The sequence below is a fragment of the Buteo buteo genome, chromosome 15, assembly GCF_964188355.1.
Source record: "Buteo buteo chromosome 15, bButBut1.hap1.1, whole genome shotgun sequence".
NCBI lineage: Eukaryota > Metazoa > Chordata > Aves > Accipitriformes > Accipitridae > Buteo > Buteo buteo.
Genome location: NC_134185.1, coordinates 5,311,783 through 5,336,357, shown reverse-complemented (window position 1 = coordinate 5,336,357; position 24,575 = coordinate 5,311,783). Strand labels below are relative to the sequence as shown.

Genomic DNA, 24,575 nt, shown 5'->3' with positions numbered 1-24,575 from the left:
GCCATCCCTTGGTGATGTTCCCTGTCGATATATAGAGTGACTATTTAAACATTTTGACATCCCAGTTCAGCAGGGAATCCCAGCAATTTGAGCTCTGTAACAGTGCCTTGAATCAAAACCTCCTTTCTTTCCACGAAGAGGAAGCTGGCCTCAACACCGGGTCAAACTGGGCTGTTAACTCAGAGTGTTTCTGTTTCAGTGATGTCTGATCTGCCTCTGCAAAAGTCTCTCCTTCCTTACACTAAATTCTAAGGGCTTGTGAAGTTAAAACAGAAAGAGTGTTTAAGGAAAAAATTCTATGTTTTTCTGCTCTATTAGAGTCTCTGGGTTACACCCTGGATTTCTGTGGAACTTAGCTAGGTAAAAAAGAAGAATCAAACTACAGTGAAGTCTCTCTTACATTACTTGCATTATTTCATTTTTGGGGCATGACAAAAAATGGTGGACAGACTGGCTCAACATTTCCAGTGAAGAATGAAAATTAGCAACAGATTTTTCTTTAAGGTAAAACAGTTTAAGGTAATTCTCTCTTCTGCTCAGAAGCAACAAAAATCCCCTAACCAGTCTAAGCTGAAAAACTGGACCACAGGAGGTTCTAGAAACAGAAAGTAATTCAATAAATTTAATCCTGGGGAACACTATGCATTGTTCCCTCTAGCAGAAGACACATTTGAAGAAGGGCCAACTCCCCCCCCCCCAATTAAATTTTTATCTGACTTTTAAAGAATTTCACTCAATATATTATTAATTGAGAAATTACATAGTTAAAAAACTTTAGACTCTGAAAGCCACCTAGTACTAGAGGACTATAATGTAACAGACAATAGTATAATAAAATGCAGCTGCTACACATTGAAGATAGAAAACAGATATTTAGTTCCTAGGAATTTGAGAGACTTTATATACTTACAAGTGTTACACAGTTTTTCAGTTACAGCTTACTGAACTATAACTTAAACCCTAAAAGTTGATCTTGTAGCTTAAAGTGTGAGGCTTGAAATTTGATTCTAAGCTGTAATAGCTATAAAAATCGGTATGATTTAATTATTCAAATTAGAAGAAAGAGCCACTTATTTCTGATTTTTCTGTTATTTGTACATTTAAGCACAAAAGAAATATATTATTGCATTATCAATGTATGAATTGCTTTAATCAGAGTAGCCTAGTTCTATTATCTCATATTTCTTTCTTAGAAAGGAAGGATTCCTGTTTACAGAGAAGATGGAGGATTTCATAATCACATGAAGTACATTCTAGTTACCTGAAAAAAATTTGTACCTGGAAATTGCAGGACCTACAAGTTGTCATGAGAAAGAAATACTCAGGTCAAGAAATACTCTTCAGTCAAGCTAAGTTTGCAGAGACATAATTTAAAAAATAAATTGGGAACTCTCTCATAATTTTGACCATTAAAAAAATCATAAAAATGAAAACTTCAGAAAAGAGGACAACTTCTGTATTATCTCCCCAAAGCCATGCCAGTTTGCATTATGAACAGAAATGAGTATTGTTTCAATGAACGCCTCTGCACTGGGGCTTTGACAATTGATTAAAAAAAAATCATATTGAAGCATAGATTCTGATGATCCACAGTCCAGCTGATAAATTACAACTGCAGCCATCTATTAATTTGCAAGTGCTTAGCTATGGAGGCTTTGAAGCAGATGTAATATGGAAGATGAATAGCAAATGAGAACTTTGTCCAAGATTCTTTATAAATGTGACAAGCTGTAATTACCTGGAGTTAAAATTTCTGAAAAGAAAGGCTGATCTGATTCATATGTGAATATATATGCAGCAGAATTAATAATTTCTGGTACTGCTACAGGTATGTAATTGACTGTGTGGTGCTTTAGGCCTGAGAAACGTGTAACAGATCTTCCACAGTGATGTTCTGAAATGCTGCATGTAGCAGAATTTAACCACGAAAACAAGAAACACCCTTTTGAAAAGGCTGATTAAGGACTAGATTTTCAATGTGATGCAGACTGATATTGCCACATGGCTGTTTGTGGAGCTGTGGAGATTTATAGTCGCTGGGATCTAGCCCTTCATATACTGCTAACATTGACTTCTACTGAGAAGACGACCCAGATGAGCACACTGCTAGAACACTGTGATCATTAACACCTGACGGCATACAGCTAGGCATGCAGGAGGCATGCAAGTAATAAGATTTTTTTTTTTTAATCTGTTTAGCACTGCTGCAGCATATATAGTGTATAAGATGAATCTGCTATGTCTTCCAGTATGACACCCTGAAGGCCCTCAAAATCCTAGAATGAGGAACCACCATGCTTCCAACTGCAGGACAATGTCTGCTTTGCCAGACAAGGATCTGGGCTGATAGCATCTTGCACAGTTAGAATAATAGTTATTTTTATACAGAATACCGGTAGCAAGAGCTATAAAAATCAGCAATGTCCAGTTTGGTCTAGTATACCCAAATGGATCCCTCTCATGCTAAGCTACAGTACTGCACATTTCACTGCAAATTTATATAGCTCAATCCTTTCTTTATATAACGTGAACTTGCCCTGACACACAGGTTTGTGTAAGGAACACGGGATCAAACATATGCAAAGTACAAAAATATCTGTAATATTCACCACATTTTCAGGATCCCCTCCTAGGTTTAGATCATGAGTGTGGCATAGTGAACATCCCACACAAAGCCAGTTTGAAACTACCTGCGAATTTGTTCCCATTTTCCAGGTGATTTGCTTTTATTGATGAATAAACTGCAGTGTTCTTCCGTTGTTGCCTCCACTAGTTCTGCCCACAATAATAATGAAAAGATTTTACATTTTGGTTTTTTTCTATGAGTGAAGAATCTTAACTACACCCTGTCCACTATAGCACAAACTCAATATGCAGATTTTAATTACTTTAGTAATTAACATGAAACGAGTGGGTTTCTTTATTTCAACACAGACCTCAGTCTCATCAACTGAAACGCGTGAAAAGCCTTGGTGTTTTAACTTCGCTCAGCTGGCTCTGTGGCGCAGTACTGCTGCATTTCGAGTGAACCCGTGAGCTGACAAGGATGGATGCAGCCCTAGTCTAACCAGAGGGTGGGGGAAGGACTGAACAACTTTATTGCCCAGGTCACATCACATACATTTAGGGTGGTAACAGGCAGCACTATTGGGAAGGCTGAGAAGAAGTCAGAAGACCCTTTAGACTCTCTCTACTCCATTCTCCCTCATCACCATAAATTGTATTAAACTAGATCCAATGTACTATGTGGGAGGATGGAAAACCAATGGGAGAAAATCTATTTCCAATCCAGAGAGTGCTCTCTGACTACATCTTCTTGAGAGGTCTTCTGCAGATCAATGCTGCCGTTTGTCCTCAATGAGACGGCAAACCTCCAGTTACTTCATCTGCTCCACACTAACGACACTGAGCGTTTTATGTAAGAGAACAGCACAATATGCAGCATGAAATGCAACTCTGAAAAGAAAGAGGGATCTACGTGCACAAACATTTCTAAATGAGAGGGAGCTACAAGCATAGAAAAGCAGCCAGTCAGCACTCACCATTTCCCAATGAACTCCAAGTGGAATGTCTCTGGGCAGGTCTAGAAGCGGGGAAGGGAGAGGTCTTATTTGAGTCACTGGGAGCCTTTGCCTGGCTTAGAGTTTGCAAGCTCATCACCTTAAGAGCTTGAAGAAACTGGCTCCACAGTAACTAACAGGACAAAAAAGTACAACAGCATAAGGACAGGGACCCTATCTTGTGCTACGGAGTCTCCTACATGTACATAACGCCAGCAGGCTCCCTCTCCAGAAGTGTGAGTTTCCAGAATTGTCACAGTAACTAGGAGAGTCCCCAAAAGCTTTGGAAAGAAAATATTTAAATGCCCTCATTTCTAGTTAGCTCCTTGCACGAGAGTACCATCAGCAGAACAACATTAGGTTATTTTCTTAGAGACTGACAGAGACATAGCAGAGGGTACTTCTAATGCCTGCTGACAAACTTGAAGAATTGTTGGGAGTTGGGCAAAAGCCCTGGATCCAAAAAGTTGCACGACACACCAGCTGTGTTATCTTCAGTTTCACAGGGACATTCAGATTTTTAGTGTATATCTTCAGTCACGCTCAAACCCAACTTTAATAAGTTCATTCCTTTTAAAAGAAAGAAATGAACAGCAGATTCATTAATTAGCAGACAGTTCCTTTTCAGTACAAAAAATTAAGGATATTTGGAAAGTACAGTTATATCTGAAAGCTAATTTAGATTCACCGGATCTTCCCTCTCAGTAACTATTGCCAATCAAAACTCTGAGGGGACAGAAAAAAGACCTAAGTTTCTCAGTTTTCCTCCTGGTTGAAGTGGCAAGGAGAGCCTGCAGAGGAAAGAGCAGGAGCAGGGTGCTGAAGAGAACACTGTACCACGGTCCACACTGGTATCAGCTGGCCCTTCATGCATGCTCAATATTCGAGGAGAAAGGACTCTAAAGGAGATTTAGGGAACTGAGGAAACCATCTAGCTGTAACTATGCCTCCAAAGGCACAGCTTCTGACATGGTTAGAGTTTTTGACTATTTTGGCCAATTGCTACACAACCAGCACAACCAAGTATTATGGTTATGAAAAAAGCAAATGGATTCTTCCATGTGTTGGTTAGGGCAGAATTAATGACACTGTGCAGGAAACCTCATCTACACTACTGGTGTCACAGATTGAGCCTTCTTATGTTTAAGTGGGATTTCCCTAATTGCAGTTTGTACCAATTGCCTCTCACCCTTTCACTGAGAAGAGCCTGGCTCTGTCTTTACTCTCTCTCATGAGGCATTTATGCATATTGGTAAGATCCCTCCTGAGCCTTCTCTTCTCCATGAACACTCCCAGCTCTCTCAGCATCTCCTTGTATGACAGATGCTCCAATCCCTTCATCATCTTTATGGTCCGTTGGTGAACTTGATCGAGTAGCTCCATGTCTCTTGTACTGGGGAGCCCAGAACTAGACTCAGCACTCCAGATGTGTCTCACTAGAGCCGAGTAGAGGGGAAGGATCACACTGCTCAGCCTGCTAGCAACACTATTCCTAATGCAACCCATGGTAGCGTTGGCCTTCTTTAATGCAAAGAGGCATTGCTGGCTCACTTTCAACTTAGTGTCTACAAGGATCCTAGGGTCTCTCCTCCAAAGCTGCTTTCCAGCTCAAGCTGTTTCCCAGCTGTGAGCCCCCAGTGTGTAAGGGTACATGGGGTTATTCCTCCCCAGATGCAGGATTTTGCGTTTTCCTTGTTCAGTTTCGCGAGGTTCCTATTGGCCCATTTCTCCATCCTGTCGAGGACCCTCTGAATAGCGTCAGACCCACCTAGTCTATCAACCATTCCCATCAGTTTTCTGTTGTCTGCAAGTCTGCTGAGGGTGCCCTCTGTGCCATCATCCCAGTCACTCATGAAGATGTTCAACAGTACTGCCACAACATTGACCCCCAGCGTATACCACTAGTGACTTGCCTCCAGATGGACTTTGTGTCACAATCACAACACTCTGAGCCTGGCGTTCAGCCAGTTTTCAGTCTGCCTCACTGCTCACTTAATTAGGCTGTCCTTCCTCAGTTTGTCTATGAGGATGCTTTGGAATAGAGTGCTGAAAGCCTAATTACTAAAGACAACATAGAGAACATCTGCTGTTCTCCTCTCATCCACCAAGCGAGTCAACTAATGAAAGATGGCTATCAGGTTGGTCAGGCATGACTTCCCCTTTGTAAATACATGCTGACTATTCACAATCACCCTCTTGTTCTGTACATTTGGAAATGGTTTCCAGGATTATTTGTTCCATCACCCTCCCAGGGGCTGAGCTGAGGCTGGCAGGCCTATAATTCACCAGATCCCCCTTGCCCTTCTTGAAGATAGTAGTGACAATTTCTTTCTTCTAGTCTTCAAGAACATTCCCCGGTTGCCATGACGTTCCAAAGATTATTGAGTGGCAATGACATCGGTCAGCACCGCTCATTTAGTATTCATGGGTGCATTTTGTCACATGCCAACAACCTGTACATGTCCAGTTTGCTTAACTGTTCCCTGATCTGATCATCCTCTGCTGAGTCCTTGGTCCAGATATGCCCTCTCGTCATCAGTGCACTACAGAAACCTCCTGGATTGCTTGTGCCCTACTGCATTGCTCAAACAGCAGATACAAAGACGGTTTAAGTTCCCCATCAAAGCCAGAGCCTGTGAATGTGAAACTTCCAGTTGTTGGAAGAAGGTTTCATCTACTTCTTCGTCCTGATCAGGAAGTCCATAGCAGACACTCACAACACCATGACATTGTGTGGCCCTCTAATCTTTACCCATAAACTCTCAGCTGGTTCATCACCCATCTCTAGGCAGAGCTCCCTGCATAACTCTGCTCTCTCACATAACACCCTTCCTTGCCGTTCTGCCCTGTGCTTCCATGGATTGCAACACTCCAGTCATGTCAGCTATCCCACCACGTCTCTGTGATCATGATGAGATCACAGCCCCGCAGCTGCACAACATACCTCTAATTCCTCTTGTTTGCTCCCCATGCATTAGAGCGTGGGCCATTTAGAAAGCCACCCACTTGTGCTGATCTCCCAGATAAAGGTATGAGAGCTTCCCCCAAATGCTCTCCTCTCAAGCACATCCTTACTCACTTGCATACACTTGGGGCGGGCTCCTTCCTGCCCTGTTTGTTGATTACGAGGTCCTGCCTGTCTCCGTCACCCTGCACCCTTTGCTTATCAACCCATCGACCATTCCTCACTTGATCACGTGTCGGCATTTCCCTCCTCCATTGCTCCTGGTCCAAAGCTCAAGTGTACGAGCACTAAAGTTCTAGTGTATGGAAAGAGTAACAGCTACATGCAAGTTGTATATGCTGTTCTGAAAATTGGGGATGAAACTGTTTGTCAGATAAAGTCTGACAGTATGAACCAAAACCAGTTTTTTTCCTTCAGTAATGTGCTGAGAGCATACCTGAATCCCAAGAAGCAAATACGAGTTTCTGATACAAGCCATTCAGTGGCATGGTATAATATGTGAAATAAATTAGGACTGGTTTAAGTCCACTGTTACAACTCATCATATTACCTTCTTTCTTTGATAAGCTCATTTAAAATATATAAATTAAACTTAAGCATTCAATTAAGCAAAGCATGTAAAACCAGATTAAAATATGGCACATACATTTATTAAGATACTAAATGTAATTCTTAATAAAGATGTGGTTTTCAATTTTAAAAGGAGGAATAACAGTGATATTCCTAATGCAGGGGCAATTTGTTTGAAACCCAGATACACTGAGAGAAATTCACCTTAAAACTAGTTATCTACTCTTTCATATATTTAGCAATTTCGCTCAATCAGATTTAAGTGAAACACTTTATGGTAGCCAACTTGCTAAATCCTCCAAACCAGAAGCCTCCAGCTCACCTTTACCATGCATGACAGTTCCCTACTTGACGTCACCAAGACATCCAGGTGTCTTTGCATTAAGCAGGCCCCTAATGAAAAATGATGCAATGACATCATTGGGCATAATTTTTAATGAAGCGAGCAAATGCCCTTCTTTGTCTGATCAAGCCCATATGGCACTGATTAATCACCATGTATTTAACATGGATTCTTACTTATCAATCATTTGCATTAAACCGTGAAAAATTTCCTTCTGCTTCATTTAGGATGTGAGAAATGTTCCTGAGTGGTATACAGTAACATCTGTAGCATACACAGGCACAAAGTATTGCTTGACTGTATTATGAATGCATAAAGACCATGACTGATGAAAACAAACCTCCATAAAGAAGGACTGGTAATCTGACTTCAGTCATGAAATACACACCAACTCCAAATGCCATGGCAAGCCAAATTCACAAGTCTGCCTCTGATTCAAGTCAAAAGTCCCAGAACATTTTGTTCCCAGAACAAAAATTCCTGATATTTGCCTGCACTTCCACTAGAGGGCATGGCAGTCAACCAGACTTCCCGGGATGGTAGCAAGAAAGATGTTCGGAAGAATTTCATATGCAGACTAGTTTATCCATGCATAGCCATTTGTTATGACATTCACCTGAAAATGCTAACAAATTAGAAATTAAGAAGTTATTTTATATACTTATATTTAGAACATGCATCAATCATAATTCCCTCTTGCAACCTATTAGAAGTGTTAATCAACAAAATCTCCAGACTGAAGATTAACTAATGGTATTTTCCATGCATGCTATGTCACAGTTTTCTGACAGGTAATTCAATTACAAATATAATGTAGGAATGAAATTAGTCTTCTGCCTTAAAAGGTTTACACATAGTCTTGTCATTGAGTAAAGGAGAAGGAAGATTTGCTTTCATTCTCACTACGTTACTAACTTCTTCAACATGTTCAAGTTTCCTAATACTAAAAAACCTTAAGTTTGGGAGTTTTGACCCAAAGAATAGCTAGAGTGTTATCTAGCTATTCAAATAAGATGCACAGTATTTCTGTTGTTCTGCATCGACTGGTTTTATCCTTGCTGTTCAGACAGTGTTTCATTCTATAAATGCTGTACCTTATTAAAAGCACAGTGTAGATTGAGTAATGTAACCAGAGTTACTTATTAATATTAAAAATTGCTGAAAACCCCCACAAATTGTTCTACACTTACAGCTCATACACATAGACTTTAGATCCACAAGAAAGAGAGATGTGCTTCTGGGTTTCAAAATCTTCACTGCTTTGAATAAAGAAATAACTATTAATAAACATAGGATAATATAGAATACATTGTCTGAAATGACAGAATCTCAAGTCTTCAAAACTGACAGAGAAGAGAGAGAGAGATCGATTCTGCCCGGATTGATAGGGAAAAGGCATTAGCTAGATTTTTTAAGGATCTTTCCTCCATTAGGATTTGTGAGGAAAGGTCAGGAAGCTGTTTGTGCTGGCAGAACTGGTGGTGAAGTTAGTGGATGTAAACCACACTTACTATAAGCTGAAACCTCGGTCCTTCTGACATTTAAAAGTAATCATATTTTGTACAAAATTACAACAAAAGTTTACTTTCCTGCAGCCCTAAAAAGGACAGTATCTTGTATGTCTAGGATATGTCTAGGAGCTTAATTTATATCCCTTTTCACGGATGCATTAATATGAGGGATGACGGGGTTATATTGACTAACAACATTAACTAAAACTACCGCTGTCTTAAGCTGGCACGCTTCACATTCAGAAATTTGACACCATGACTGTAACAGGAATAACTAACCGGTGCTTTTTAGCTCATGCAGAAATGTTAGAGGAGCACAGTTTCACTTCAGGTTACTAATCTGAACTCTGGAGTACTCTCCAGTCACACTTCTCCATTTAATTTACTCAGCTTGCTGGTCAATAGCCCTAAGATTCATTTTTCTCTACTCAACGGAGAAAGAGATGGAGACACCCATTCGAAAGGTGATGCATACCAGGAATCTTGCTTGTGTATTCTGAATTTGTGTGGTTTTCTTCTGGATACAAAAGACACCTAAGGATACTAGTTGAATGACTTAGTTTAGTGAGATGGCTGAAACTGGGCCACCTCCTTTGAACTTCTATGTGCTTACTAGGTTCTTCATAGCTCTCATCTCCAGAAGGTATCTGGAGAACAAAAGTAGGTGCATAAAAACCAGGCAGTTCAACAAACTGTCTTTAAACCTAACATTACACTCACACACTTGCCATGACCACTGGGCTGACACACTTCCAAGTGAAGATGGTGGACATATGGTTCCAGTAAAACAGAAGTCAAAAAATGCTCATTTCCTTGCCTCTCTCGCTCGACCACCCCACCCCACCCCATCCCATCCTGCTTGATATAGGTTAACATCTGGTTCCTTGCAGGCAAAAATAAAATTTGAACTTCAAATTACTAATCAAACTTGAAATCCAAATTTCTAATACCTTGAACTTAAAGAAACATTAGTAATTAAGAGAAAGAATCCATTTCACTTAATTTTAGATGTCTAAAATTAAAGCAACCGATCTAAAATAGTCATCTAGGGTTCCTTCAACAATTAATGCTAGAAGAGGACAATTCACCTGTCTTTGACATCTATCTGAAGATGAGGTGAACCATTGAAGATAGTAGGTGTTTTTTTCCTTTTAACGATGACTTAGGGAAGTTAGATGATTTAACAAACCCCTATTTTTTTACGTCAATTCTACTGTAGATATGTAGTTTTTAAGGCTAAAGTTAAACAGCACGAATGTCACTGTGAAAAAATTGTTTGTAATACAGTCAACGCTTTCCCCAAATTAACTCTTCATTTCCATGTAATAAGTAAACTGCACAAAGAATTGACTAAAGACTATGTGCCAGAGGCTACCAGTACAGACACAGGAGGGTAGGAAGCTGACTATGGCTCAGATCATCAGCAAAATGCCTTCTCCTTTTTCTTTTCTTCAACACCCAACCTCCTTTCATTCTGATCTCTTTTGATATCTAATTCCCATGATACAACATTTTTGCAGGTCTCTAAAGACTTTGACCTTTTTATAGCGATGCTAGGCAATCATCCAAAAATAAAGTGTGCACAACTCAAATGGAAAATTTTGAACAGTGGATGTTAATCTGCTGGATACAATGTTTTCCAACATAACATCAAAATTATTTTAAATTTCACTCCACTGCACTTAATGGTTGAAATAGGCTAATTGCAAAGACAGTACATTAGGCATGTCCCACTTAAACAGGTCTTTCAGGGAAGCAAAACCTCTGCCAGCTTAGAAGAAAAATATTTAAATTTATGAGTCATTTATGCTCTGTTAATTTCTTCCTCATATTTCTACTGAATGAGCTGCGCTGTATATTATTACTATACACTTTGTTCACTGTGGAAGTACTACCTGAATTTAGAGAAAATTAGAGCAAGCAAGTATAAAGTGCCTAATCTCTGAGGTATGGATTCTGTGGACGGTATCAGAAAGGGAAGGCATCTGAATTCTACTTATATCTCACTTTAGGGGTCTAGAGCGAAGGTGAACTGGAGCTCCCATTGCAGACACTTGGTTTTGTACACTAACTAGGTCGGCTAATCCTGTACCCAGGGTGCTCTGCTACTCATTAGAATGGAAGAGGTTGAACAGAAGCAAGGATTTGACCCTAGGTTTCCCCCTTCCCAGCCTCACATGAGGTTACTGGTTTTCCTCATTCTGATATTTGTGATCAGACATTCTGAACCCAAGGAACATCTCTGATAAAATCTGTTCAACATATTTACGGGAAAAGAATCCTATTTTTTTCAACCTGCCCTGTGACAGGACCTAGTTGAGAAAATTCAATGTCTAGAAAATACAAGAATTTTGGTATGACTAAAGCCCTCTGTAAGAGACAAATACTGAAAAGCTAGGACACAATGAAATGCAGCATTTAAACACATGAATTGAAATAACTTTAAACACTTCAATAACTTTAAATACATTTACAGTTCCACTGCAGTGTTCTGCTGGATTATGGATTACTGAAGCTCCCAGGTTATAATTTCAGCAATCTGAAACATGACTTTGAATACCCTCGTCAACTTTCCTTAACAAAGAAAATGAGGTGGAGCTAGTTCATATATAGAGGCCAGTTTCTGATTTCCTTAACACTCCTTCCCATTGCATGAACAGATCAAAGAGCCTCCAGCTGGACTTGTCAGATAGTGGTCTGTCTAGAAGTGTTCCGAAGTTGTAAATTATGCCATCCAGACTTTTATCTGACTGATTTCCTCCATAGGGATTTTTTTTTTTATACTTCCTAATTCTTCTTGTGTCTTATAACACTTAAAGTCAAATTTTTGAGAGTTTAGACATTGGTAGATGTAATTATAGACTACCAAGCCAATCCTACAGCCCTTATAGCTGGTGAGAGTTTTGTCATTAAGTTAAATGAAGACAGGAACTGTGTATCTAAAAAAGCACTAAACCAAGAATAGGTTATTATCAAAGATGAAAAAGATATTTAGTTATTGATAACGCAAATGAATTAAACTACTTTTGAACCAGAGATATCAAAATTACTATACAAGTACTTGTTTCAAATCTAGTAATTCATCATATGCATGGAAAAAGCAAAATAAAAGCAGGTATGTAAGGAAATGAATACATAGATTGCAAGAAGGGAAAACAAAGCCTTCTTGAAAGAAAATTCTTTAGATTAAAAATCTAGTAATGTTTCTGCTGTAATACCTTATTGGCATATAGATTATACTGATTCATAGCTAGCAATGACATGATAATGTGTGTTCAAGTTTCACTTGCCACAGATACGTTAATCTGTCACCTCCTCATGGGAAGTTTGCTTTCTGTTTTAGATGCACAACTGCAAAAATCATCATAGTCATTTTAGGCTAGCAAAGGAAGACGGTTTATACGTGCATAACATTTTTCATAAATTCTTATGTTCTCTTATGTTTTCATAATATCTTATGGTCATCTCATTTCAATAATTTCTGATTGTATTTTGGCACTAAATGAAAGAGGGCGTGTGATACAATTGAAGCTGCACTGAGAACTCACCTGATTCTGCCCCGAGGGCGTTCAGATTGCTCTGACATAAAACTTGTGCTGCTGAGGCGTGAGGCACTGCTGGTTCGGGAAATGGCTGACACATCACTGACATCACTATCTGATGATTTGGCAGAGACGTTATCACAACTTCTGTACTGATCTGTTTGTATATTATACTAGAGATCAAGAAAAGAAAGGGTGAGGATTCTCATCAAAACATAGCGCATATATTGAGACAACAAGTGACCTAAGTATGACAATTCTGTTTTTACATCTAACAAAACTGTATGAATTCAGAAAAATGCCTATATTAAATAATGTCTTTATGTCTAGTGAAGAAATCAAACATGATATTTATGGACTAAGACACTTGAAATAAATTACAGCATTGGAATTGAAATAGGCTGCTGGTTCTTTAGTATGCTGGAACTATAACAATGAAGTATTTATGCAGCAGACACACATCTTCTCAAGCACATGCATACCATCTATTTGGCTATAGACCCTTTTTTCAACTTTTCAAATACTAAATAAACATGCTACGAAATACCTGTACAGAGTTAGTCTGGAACAGGAGAACTGCGTGTGAGTCTGAATGAAATGTAATGCCACATGAAGCTGACATTGGGGATTGATTCCAATACCTAAGTTCTATCAGAAAAGGAAAAACCCCTACATTTTCTACATCAAAATATCTCTTTGTATCATGATACTAGAGGACTAGTCAGGCACAAAGCTAACTGAGCAAAAATAGTATTTGTTCTCAGGCAGATCAGTTCCCTGATCTAGTTGGTTTTATATGCACACATGTCTGAGAACTAGCAGAAGACCCAGCAGGAGGAATATGTGGACGAGGGTAGAAGTCTTTTCCCTTTCGCTAACAGCAGCAGCTTTGATTAGTTAAAACCAACTGTGACACCACACCGCCTATCACATAAAGCTCATATTACTCACATCATCAGTCAGACGTGTATAAAAGGAAGCTTCAATCCTAGCAATGTCACACTTACCTAAATTTTCAGTCACACAGATATGAGGATCAAATCATTGCCAGGCTCGCAAGCCTAAAAACCACTACCAATAGAAAGCAAGGTAGCCTTGGCTGGGAAGCGACTAAAACAGTGGTATACCTCCCAGGGCATATTATGGGAAAACTATTAACACGTGGGAAGACTAGGCAGTGTTTGACATGACACGCTAGGGAGTTCATTTTCCAGATCTGTGCTCTGCAAAATTGCAAGTCATAAAAATTTATTTATGAATTATATGGAAAACTGTGACAGTCTGTGAATATCCCCAGCTCAACTAAGCACTGGGTTACGGGCTGAGTCAGTCAGCAAATGTCATGACTTAACTTTAAAAGCCTGTCAAACACAAGCTCAGGCTTGTACAGGTGAAGGTATCAGGCCTCCTGTCCTCAAGCCAGGTTTATCTTCTCTTGCTCCAGAGCCTTTCAGCAACTATGTTTGAGGTCTCCACAGCACACTTGGAAACCTCTTGGTAAAACATCTAAGATACATGAGGAAGTTAACGGGAGTAGAGAAGGGGAGGGAATAAAGAGGATCCTAAGCACTGACTGTAAATATAGAAATCTGTAGGAGAAATGGAGGTCATACACATTTAGTGTCTCAGCGTGTGTTTCGGGGTTACTCACAGCTCCTGGAAGGCATACACCAAAATTAAAAACACAAGCTAATTTATTAATAAAAACTTGGGGGTTTGACCTGAGGACTGTGCATTGAGGAAACTCTCAGCAATACCCTGTGAGGGGCTTGCACTGGCTGACTGAATAAAAACATCTGCAGGAGGGAAAGCTCTGGTTTACTAAGGGTACATTTTCAGTTTGAAATACTAAATGAAACTCTGCAGATAATTTCAGAGTAGCTTCGAGCATGATGACTTTGAGCTCAAATAACATGTCTAACAGGCTTGACATGGAAACAGATGCAGCAGACCTCTGGTTTAATAAAGTGGGTAACACAGAAGACTCAAGAACTCCAATATTTAAAAATATTTTCAACTACAGCAAGGATTTATTTGGAGATTCTCTTTCCAAGTAACTAGGTGTGACTTACTTGAATATAAATGACCAACAGGATTAAGGTGAGACTGTGCTGCTATGTTTATTCAGATCACCTTTTGGAAATGGCTTGTAGAGTCTGATAAATAATTTTGATGCTTGCCCTCTTTCAGACTCCAAAATAAACCTCTCTGAAAGGGAAATACAGAGCACACTAATTCTTATCAGCTCTATTTCATAATAATGGAATATTTAAATTTCTTTAGATGACATATTTTTCTTCTAAAGTCTAAAAAAAATTCAAAGCCAGAATAAAAGCTATGAAAACTTTTTACTTAGGCTAAACATAAATATTCAGAGACTGGAAAACTGAATGGTTAATTTTTTCCAGTTTAAGTTAAACTTCCCCACTCCTGAGCCAGCCTTGATATTTTATGAAATATTCCCACAGAATTCCTAATGAATCCTTTAAGCTTTCCTAAAATGAGACATCTAAAAACATGAAAAGTATCTGAACACATGGAATGTTCTGGCTTTCCATTGAGCAAAATAGAATTGCAAACTGCAAAAATACATGATTGTATTAAATAATAAAATTTCTGTTGACTTCAGTGAAATAGGGATTTCACCTTTCCTATATATTTAAACTAGATCTAGAAATGACTCCTCTGCAGGTGAGGTTTTAAAAATACTTTGTTTAAAATATAACCATGCAATCTCTCTCAAATATATGGGGTTTTATGCATGGTAACAGAGTGTCTCAGCAATAGCTCCATGTTTTATTTATATTGGCTGAAGACAATCTGACTTCCCCCCTCCATCATTACGATGTCTAGTTACTTTTCTTCCTCACCAAAAAGTCCACATTCTCTTTGAGGCCCTTGGTTTGAGAGTGCATACAGTAAATCTGGAATGGTAGAAGAAGATTCATGTGGTCGCTGAGCAAGCACAACACGGTGCTGGAGAAGGCTGACCCAGTCTGAGCTCTCCCGTGAAGGGAACCATCAAGGCCAGCTCCAGTCATTTCCCTTGTCCTGCTGGAAGCCCTTCTTCTTCTTCTGTGTTGAGGGAGGTATAGGCTGCTGGCCTTTGACCCAAACCACATCTGAATCCTGCTGTTTGTTTAGCAGTCAATTTATTATTCAACAGCAAAATAACGAAGTTGAACACAATGGACTATATATGCCATGTGAAGCAGCAGAAGACCCTCTGTTTCACTCGTACAGAATTTGCTCCACATTTAATGGGCTACCTACATGGGCTGGGAAAGATGGGGAGGAGAGAGAGAGAAAGCATCAAGCATGGTTGTCCAGCTTACTGGTTAGGATACTGGAACAGAAGTCATAAGTCCCTGCTTGTGTATCAGTGACTGTTTAGGGACTCAGCCTCAGTGAATGACTGTTTAGAGTCAATATGAAACCATTTATTGCTGCAGGGTGGTCAGCCCAGGTATCATCCCCCGTAAGTGGGGACTGTGTAGATACCCTCACTTTCTCTTGCTCCCTATAGTCCAGCAGTCTGTACAAAATGGAATTGCTTTGTAAGTATCAGACTGGCTTAACAGCCTGCCTTTCATACGCTGGTAAACAGAATTTTACAGCGAGATGGGAGATAAAGAAAAAACTGAATCCATGTCTTCTACTTGCCTTGGTATCCCAATCACAGAGCTACTGCATAAAACATGGAGCATCCCTTCCTAAATGAGTTTTTCATGGCATGGTTGAACTTTTACTACCCCTTCATGCTGTATGCCAGGGCTGTGATTCCCAAGAAACTGAAAACCCTTCCCTTCACAGAAAAAGATTAGCACAAAAAGTGGTGATGCTGAAAGTTAACGCTGAGTGCTACAGCATTTACATTTTCCGGATTTAGCTCTTCCTTCCTATAGCTGCTGCTTCTACTGAATTCACTGTCCTCTACAGGAGGCATACAACTTTTCCTGCTTATTCCCTACCGGTTACCCCTTTTCAGTACAATCTGATAATCAGTCAGCTCAGCTAACAGATGAAAAAAACTGAAAGCAGTTTTGAAGCTAACCTTTTTTCCCCTCAAATATAGACAGAAGCAAATAGTACTCTCCCACGAAGCAGTGATCATTAAAAGAAGAATATTTTACTGTTGCAATACACCTGAACTTATGATTCAGAAGGCAAATGTCACGGGCTAAGAGCCACTTATTTGGTATCTGCATTAAAGCAATGCCTGCAGTTTGCCAACTGGGCTCAAACATAATATGATACAGTCCTGCTCATCATAACTCTGCATGTATTCACAATAAATTTCCCTGTCATGTTATATTTAAATATTACATAATTTTGAAGCTTCAAAATAAAGTGAATTTTCAGTGCAATCACTTCTCCCTCAACTCTATATCTCACAGAGTTAAAGCTTATGTAACATTTCTATTCCGAGGTGCACTATTTATCACATTAGGAGAGTTGCTGAAGTTTGCAGCAACTTTGACAGCAATTACTAAAGAGTAGGCCTGGTTTTTTTAAACAATAGCAGCTAGCTTCAAATATACAAACTATCTATCTGCACTGTCTACTTCTGCACTACAAAGACAGAAGTTTTTTCAATAGAACTATTGGAAATATAGACAGCTGAAATGCAGTTCTTCCATTCACTTTACCACCTGTGGAGTTGCTGCTGCTTCTACACCAGCAAAAGGAGAAAAATGGGGTATGATGTCCAGGCCTTATCTCTGACTCCTTCCAGCCCCTGGGTGTCTGTCTTAGGAGCAGCTCACCTGATGGCCCGGCACCCAGTAAGCACCAGTGATTCTGAGTAACTCTCCCCATAATGGTATCCAACTCAGCTATTGGGAACCCCACTCAACTACCTAACAGGGAACAGTAAAAATGAGCAAGTCAAACCATGGGAAAACTGCAGTGAAGCCCACGAGGCGAATGAATAGACCTCACTGAATTTTGTGAAACCCTACCAGTACTGGGACGACTGTTCCATCAATGCGATATTTAGTAAATATTTTTTTTCTTGAAAGCGGATGAAAGGAGATTAAAAGAAGATACTCATCACATCAATGTCCGAGAGCATTTTCTATACATAGCCTTTTACTTTACTTTTTTTTTTTTACTTTATACTATTAAGTATATACTACAGTGTTCTGATCAGTAACTCTCTTGAATACACAGTCCTTCCAAAAAAAATGTGTTGCACATTCTCTGGAAAGCTGGAGCAGCTGCAGCATGAAGTTTGTGTTCTGCGTGTGGCATCTGGAATAAAAAACTTACTGTATTTTGAATTAAAAGCCTAATTAAGATATACTGTCATTTATATCTATGCAAATCCAATACTATGCTGCCAAAGTGTTTTTATTCTCATGAACACTGAAACAGCACAAATATGTGGTTACTAGCCACGACAGCCTTACCAATACACAAGAAAGAAGGCAGACAGATGTTTAAAGCTGCTCTTTAAACCTTTTTGCCAAATCCATAGAGGGTTTATTGTTTTGTTTTTTTCTTTTTTTCATTTAGCTTTTTGGAATTTAACTGTTTCACATAAATTATGGAGTCTCTCCACTGGAACTGAAGGAAATAAGGATGTGAGCTCTGTGAAAGTCTCAAAACAATTAGAGCGGAACAGCCATCAAGACCTATACAAATGTTGTAGAGCAGACAGTTACCTATTCAAAATCCATTAATGAATGTTTAAACCAGAGAAGTTTAAAAATGTTTACACACTAAATTGCATGATGAATGCTTGAAAAACTAGTGCTTGCTTACGGAGATTAGAAGGTTGAGAAACTGAGAGGGAGAAATTACAAAAATGGAAGAAATGCACCAGAAATGGACTGGAAATTGCAAAAGCCATGTTATGATACCTCTGAAAAAAATGCTTGCTTCAGTATAAGAGAAAACATATTTAAATTTAAGGAATTAATTTTGCATACACATAATTAACTATTGCAAAGGAGAACCAGTCCGGACTGAAGGAAAACTTTTGAAAGGTTCAGAGAATTTTATATGTAATAAACCAAGCATATTTGCAAATGCTAAAATAGTGGAAGAATCAAATCCACGTGAGCTGTTTGCTCTGAAAAGTAGAAGGGAATATTTTCTCAATGTGCAACACAGCATAACTTCTCTAATAATTATAAATACTTATTTTCTGAAGAAGTGGGCAAACAGTGCTACTTGGGAAAGAAAGAAGCATTTCTGCTGAAGAGGGACAAACTTTGCTTGCAGCTGCCATTTCTTTAATAGCCATTTAATATTTCTTTCTCACCATCCCAAAAATGTCTATTAGACCACTGAGCATTTTTTCTTTTTTATTTCAAGTAAGTCTTGCTCTTGCAGCTTTCAAAGAATTTTCACAGATTTTGGCAGCAGAAATTAGGTATAGTCCTAAGTCCTTAGATGTCTTAGTCATCAGCTTACTGCACCACCTGATATAACTTACTACATTTTCATTAGAGCTGTCTAAACCTTCATCTGTCAGGTTTATTTTCTTGACTTTCAGCTTCTTCTGAGGGTAAAGAAAGGCAGTAGCACAAGGTTTGCTTTAGTAACACTTTTAAAGTGGTGACTATCACCATAGAGATATGAAGCAAACAGATACATCACTGAATATAGTACAGTGTTAGAATGTGCTAATATAATTTGACCTCAACACTTAAAAATTTATTGTAGGTTTTACCATCCTATCTAGGACTACACCATTTTCATGTAGAAAATACATGAAAAGTTAAAGATTTTTGGATTTAAAGTCCAGGACAACTAATACATTCTCCTTACTCCTGTTTTAGCATGGAAAGGAGTACATATCTGTCAGAACACTGGGTACTCCAAAAATATTTTTCTTATAACAGCGGACAGAGAATTTGCTTCCTCAAAGTTGTGGTCATACTTTTTAAAAAAAATTCTGAATAAACCAATTTTCAACAGAGTTTGTTCCATTTTGTACTCATTGTGGTGTGATTTCAATTTTGATTTCGTTTCCACATATATTTAAATACAAAAGATGATACTAGAAAACTCTAGGTACTAGAGGATAAGAGAAATTTGTAACATTGCAGGTTGATGTTTTCCAACGAGTATTTAACCACCGGATCTACATTAACCCACTAAGAAAAATATATTGAGGAGCAAAAATAATGCTTATGATAAATATTAAAGAGAGTCAGGATTAAAAAATATATGTTTCATAATGAAAAAATACAAACATTTGAATCAATCTGTAAGCACAGTTAATCCAAATCAGAAAACTGGCCTTTCACTGGGAACAAAGATATATGTTTGGTCATCCTGGCCAAAGTCCTCAGATCGCGCATTACCTTTCTCTCCTGCAAACTTTATCAAACCCATTTTTACTAATTTTTTAACATGTTAACTGGTTGGGAAGTACCAGAGAGACATGCTGCATCTCACCCTCTTGTCCTGAGTTGACCTCTTGCGAAGGTAATGGCAAACCCAATATCAAATGAGCTCTTCTAATTAATATACAAATTCTGTCTTCTGAGAGATGATCTCTTTGGAAATTTCCATCCCAACTGTTGGGTTTTTTTAATAGCACTGATATCCCACAATTTGGCAACTGAGGGCCTAAAGCCTTGATTCTCTTATTTCTCTTCCCTTTGAGAACAGTTTCATTTACATTCTGCGTTCACAGTGAGGTGGTCTCAAAAAAGAAACATCCTTGTTAAAGTTATCTCCATATTTAACTGTAACAAGATCTTGAACAAATCTTTCAAATCTGTTAGATATTACAAGCTAGATTGCCCAATTTCCTATTTACCAGTCCCTAAAGTAAATTTCTGATTTTGTTTCTGCTGAGTACCTCACTTATCTGTCATTTTAACCTGTGTCTCCAGGAGCACGCAGCAGTTCTGTGAAACATGGGGAAGTGACCCTGGAGGGGCAAGGACAGAAAGTCCAGTGCCTGCACTGCCAGAACAAATGCCAGGAACATTCTGATGTCCGCAGCTCTTGAGAGCTTGACGATGGTGCTTGCTTTCTGTATAGCACCTGCTCGCAAATGGAATGGTCATCTCTTACAAAATGCAGAAATAAAAATACAAGCGTTTAGTTCTTACTGATGAGAAGAAAGTCTTTGAAAAGTGGGTCTTGAAGCACAAAAATCTAAGTTAATAAAAGCTGTGATTTTCTTCCAACTACTGTTATTCTGAGACCTTATTTTTAATGCACACAGTTTCTATGTGTGTCTTTGAATTTTTTACGGTGGACTTTTACATTCAAAGTGCCGTCCCGTGGTCACTCATTAAAAGCACTTAACTCTCAGTGGCACCAGAAGAAAAGAGTTGTAGGAATGCTTCCCCCACAACTGAGTTACTGCTGGTTTTGCCTCTGCCCTTTACTCTGCCTACACCAACACAGTGCTGTATTTCTAAAAGGAAACACCGAATCTAACTAAACATTTTCCCTCCTGACTTTTGCAAATGTTCCCCCTCTGTTAGACATCACAAGGCAAAACGTCTTTAGCCGAAAGTTCAGCTCCAGTCCCTCACAGCTTGATTTGTAAAAGTGGCAGTGCAGATGTGCGAGATGATTTCAGCAGTTTGTTCAGAAGCCTATACAGTTTTAAACATACAAGGCTGTGGGATATCATTTTAGTATTATCAAGAAAAAAAAGTCCCTCTATATAGCTTCATTAATGTAATTTCATGTACACTTAATTATCAGAGGAAATCTTTATGAAAGGAGATCAAAGTAATCAGTATGTATTTCAAGAAAGGAAATACTTTATCTGTGACATTATTAGGATGTAAAAAAATTATACAAACATGAGAACATCTGCATGGGATTGGATCTAATTCTGTCTAGCTCTCCACACATCAGAAACCAGCAAGGGCTTAGAGAAGAACCAAAGAATAGGGCCAACATCCCACAATACTTCCATGGCCCACTTTTCCAGTCTCCAGGGATTTTCAGGCCAGGGACTTCCTAAGCTAGAGGTGACATGGATTTGTTTAACACCTGTTGAAGGATCTTTCTTCCTTGAATTAGTTTTGAAGTGTTCTGTTTTTTGCAGACTCATTTTAGACTCATTTAGACATTAAAGACTAAGTCTAATGCACATTAGATGGGGGTAAAAATGATGTTAAAAAGCTATCACTCAAAGACATTTCTGTCAGGCGTTATAACACAATGTTCTTGAGGGTTATATAATATTTTAAATAAACAGGTTTATGCCTTCAATTTTCAAGCCAAAGTACCATTTCAATACTACTGACTTTACCTTGGTATATTGCTCACGCTCATGTTCTTGGCTAGAACCAGACCCTGATGTCTGATTATAACGGTGCACTTTCATTTTCATCTGTCTCGTTCGCTCCTCCACTACTAAGCTTGCTGCAAAAACACACAATGAAAATAAATTAAAAACAGTGAAAACTTTTTGGAAAAACCAGTGGTTTAGCAACAATTTTAGCTTATTTCCATCTCAGTGAAACAAAGAAATGTACAAACATGTAGAACAAGCAGGGTGTAAACACAGAACAAAGGAACACTTATGTCAAGAAATCAACCACTTCCATTGCAAGAGTGTTTACCTGAAAATGGGCAGACATCCCAATTTTCTATACATAATCAAGCTGGTGCAACAGATATGAAAAGAGTGAAAGAATTTAGGTGATAGGCTGAATTATAAACCTGTTAAGTATTCTGGATGCAAGGGACATAAATCCATGATCATCTAACCAGGTATTGCCTAAATGTAGAAAATATTACAGTAGCATTCTAAGAATAATTGCATTAAACAGGTATTAAAATTTAAAGTAATTAACTCCTCCTACTATCTTAAAACATAACTGCTTACCATAGCTAAAGATTATTTGAGAAGAATAATTTATCCATTCAACCAGTCATAGTAAAAAATACAGTAATTTTCTAGCGATTTTTTTTATAAAAAGTCCTTTAAAAGTACTACTTTGCTCTCTAATGTTCACTTCTATTTCAAAGAAATTATTTGTTCTTGTGCTTTCAACTTCCCTATGACATGTTTGTTTAAAAAAAGAAATCTAATCTCAAACCTTTAAGAAGTTGTGGTGCTATAAAGAGCATTTTCTTCAATTTGAACAAGTTATGGCAATTAATCTTGGCTGTGCTTGCCACAGGAAGATGACCTTGGACTAACGGAAAGAGTGGTGTGAAAGCCTGTGGGCTAAGGGTTCCTTAAAATAAGTTAACCTTTGTGGTAGTGGGTAATTTTCAGAGGCAACTATATATACTTAAACTTGGGCCACTATAAATGCAAAGGAATAGCAATAAAAGAATACCTTGAAAACTGGCACTTTTTAACAGTTCTAGAACTGGACCTAAGTAGTCATCAGTGACTACTCTAAATAATAGAAGTACTCACTATGCTCATTGTGTTTTAACAGGTTATAACATCCCAGAACAACTTCCCTTAGTTAGAATTTTTTGTGTGGTCACAAATTCAAGACTGGCATTTTATTTGCAAAATCTTCTGCTTTTGGGTCAACCATGGATTTATATGACTCTCCAAAACAATGAGTTTTAAAAGTCAAGTTTTTTTGTAAACAGCCCTCCCCAGACCAGTGACAGGAGAAAGACACTAATTTAAAAGCTGCATAGAATCTATTTTCAATCACAAAACACAGAGAATTTTAAATTAGTGGAAGATAAGTACTCTATCATGTTGTTTAAAGATCTGTATTGTGAATTAAGAGGTACCAAAGTTCTCATATGTGGGTTTTATGCTGTTAACTGCGGAATTCTTTACACATCTATTTTTTTGTCTGTGCTTTACAAGCACAAAGATATGAAAGAAAAACCAAACCCCAAACAGTACACTCAGGGTTGGATATTTTAAAGTGTGTGCTACTGCACAAATCACAAGTGTGCATGCACGTACCATCCGTAATATGCTTGTGGAAATGATGGAATGTCTGTGCGCTGGCTGGGTATGAAAAAATATACAAAGACATCACTGTGAAAAATATGTTGCTTTCATGTCCTCCTTCCACATTTCTTACTTAAAAATAGGAAAATTAAATATAGCAAATTACATTAAAATTCTGCTACAGCTACAAGTTTAAGGCATGAAATAAAGTTATCATTGTAATCTTCAATCTCCCACACGCAGAGGGTCCAATCTAGGAAATTCTGCACATGCAGAATGTCACACTGAGCCCAGCAATTATTCCGGATGACTAATTATGTCGGTAAATGTGTACCTTAATTGCAATGAGTCCAGTTCCACCATCAGATATGCAGGCACAGCTCCAATTACTTCAATGGAAGTTGCATGGAGGTATCTGAAGGCAAAATTGAGCACTTTAGGTGAAATTTTTAAAGATGGCCTCTTATTTTAAGGACAGATACGAAAGGATTAAGATATACCAAATAGTGACTGAAGTAAAAAAACTCAGATATCTTAATCCTATCATACTTGCGTGAGGATATAAAATAAGAGGGAAAATTGAGACCCCTTTAAAAATTTAGCCCTATATGTGTATGGTGCACAAATTACAGTTACTCTAGAAAATAACCCTTTCACTGTGTGACTTAGGTGTTTCACCCTGTCAACTGTACATTATACTAAATAATCTATATGATATAATGTTACTCAGTATTACTTGCAATACCTGAGAAAGAATATTCTATTATGTAATGAGCTGCTAATTCGGTGACTATACGTGAAAATTACTGCAGTTGAGGTTGGGTAAATATTCAACCTTAACTCCATAATTCTTGATTTTTGTTATGTTTAAATCCTTAAACTTAACAACACGCTTATGTTCTGGTTTTCATTATTAGATATCATTATATAAAATAGCATGAGAACAATTAACGAGGACTGTGAAGTAAATCTAAATTCTCTAATGGAGATATTTGGGTTTGTGTGCATGGAGTAAAAAGTAATTTAGCACCAATTAGCTGTTAATGCATTTCTAAGCAAGCAACTGTGTGAAATGTAAGTCTGCTCTAGAAGATACAACTGTGTTCTTTCTTCCAGCTTTGTTTACCATGCACATCTGAGCACATGTTGTATCCAGCTCAGTTCTGTGACGGAAAATTTCAGCTGCCTGATAAGTAGCCTGGTATACTCTTTACACATTA

General features: G+C 38.2%; 1 protein-coding gene across 4 annotated transcripts in view; it reads right to left on the bottom strand.

Moving 5' to 3' along the window:
* Positions 1 to 24,575, bottom strand: part of RIMS1 (regulating synaptic membrane exocytosis 1) — a 329,877-nt gene that overhangs the window by 56,504 nt on the left and 248,798 nt on the right. For all 4 annotated transcript variants that reach the window (XM_075046444.1, XM_075046446.1, XM_075046445.1 and 1 more), the window contains 2 exons: positions 21,730 to 21,842; positions 12,498 to 12,664 (listed from right to left, as the gene is read on the bottom strand). In XM_075046444.1, coding sequence (XP_074902545.1) covers positions 12,498 to 12,664; positions 21,730 to 21,842 — 280 coding nt within the window. The remainder of the gene's footprint in view (positions 1 to 12,497; positions 12,665 to 21,729; positions 21,843 to 24,575) is intronic.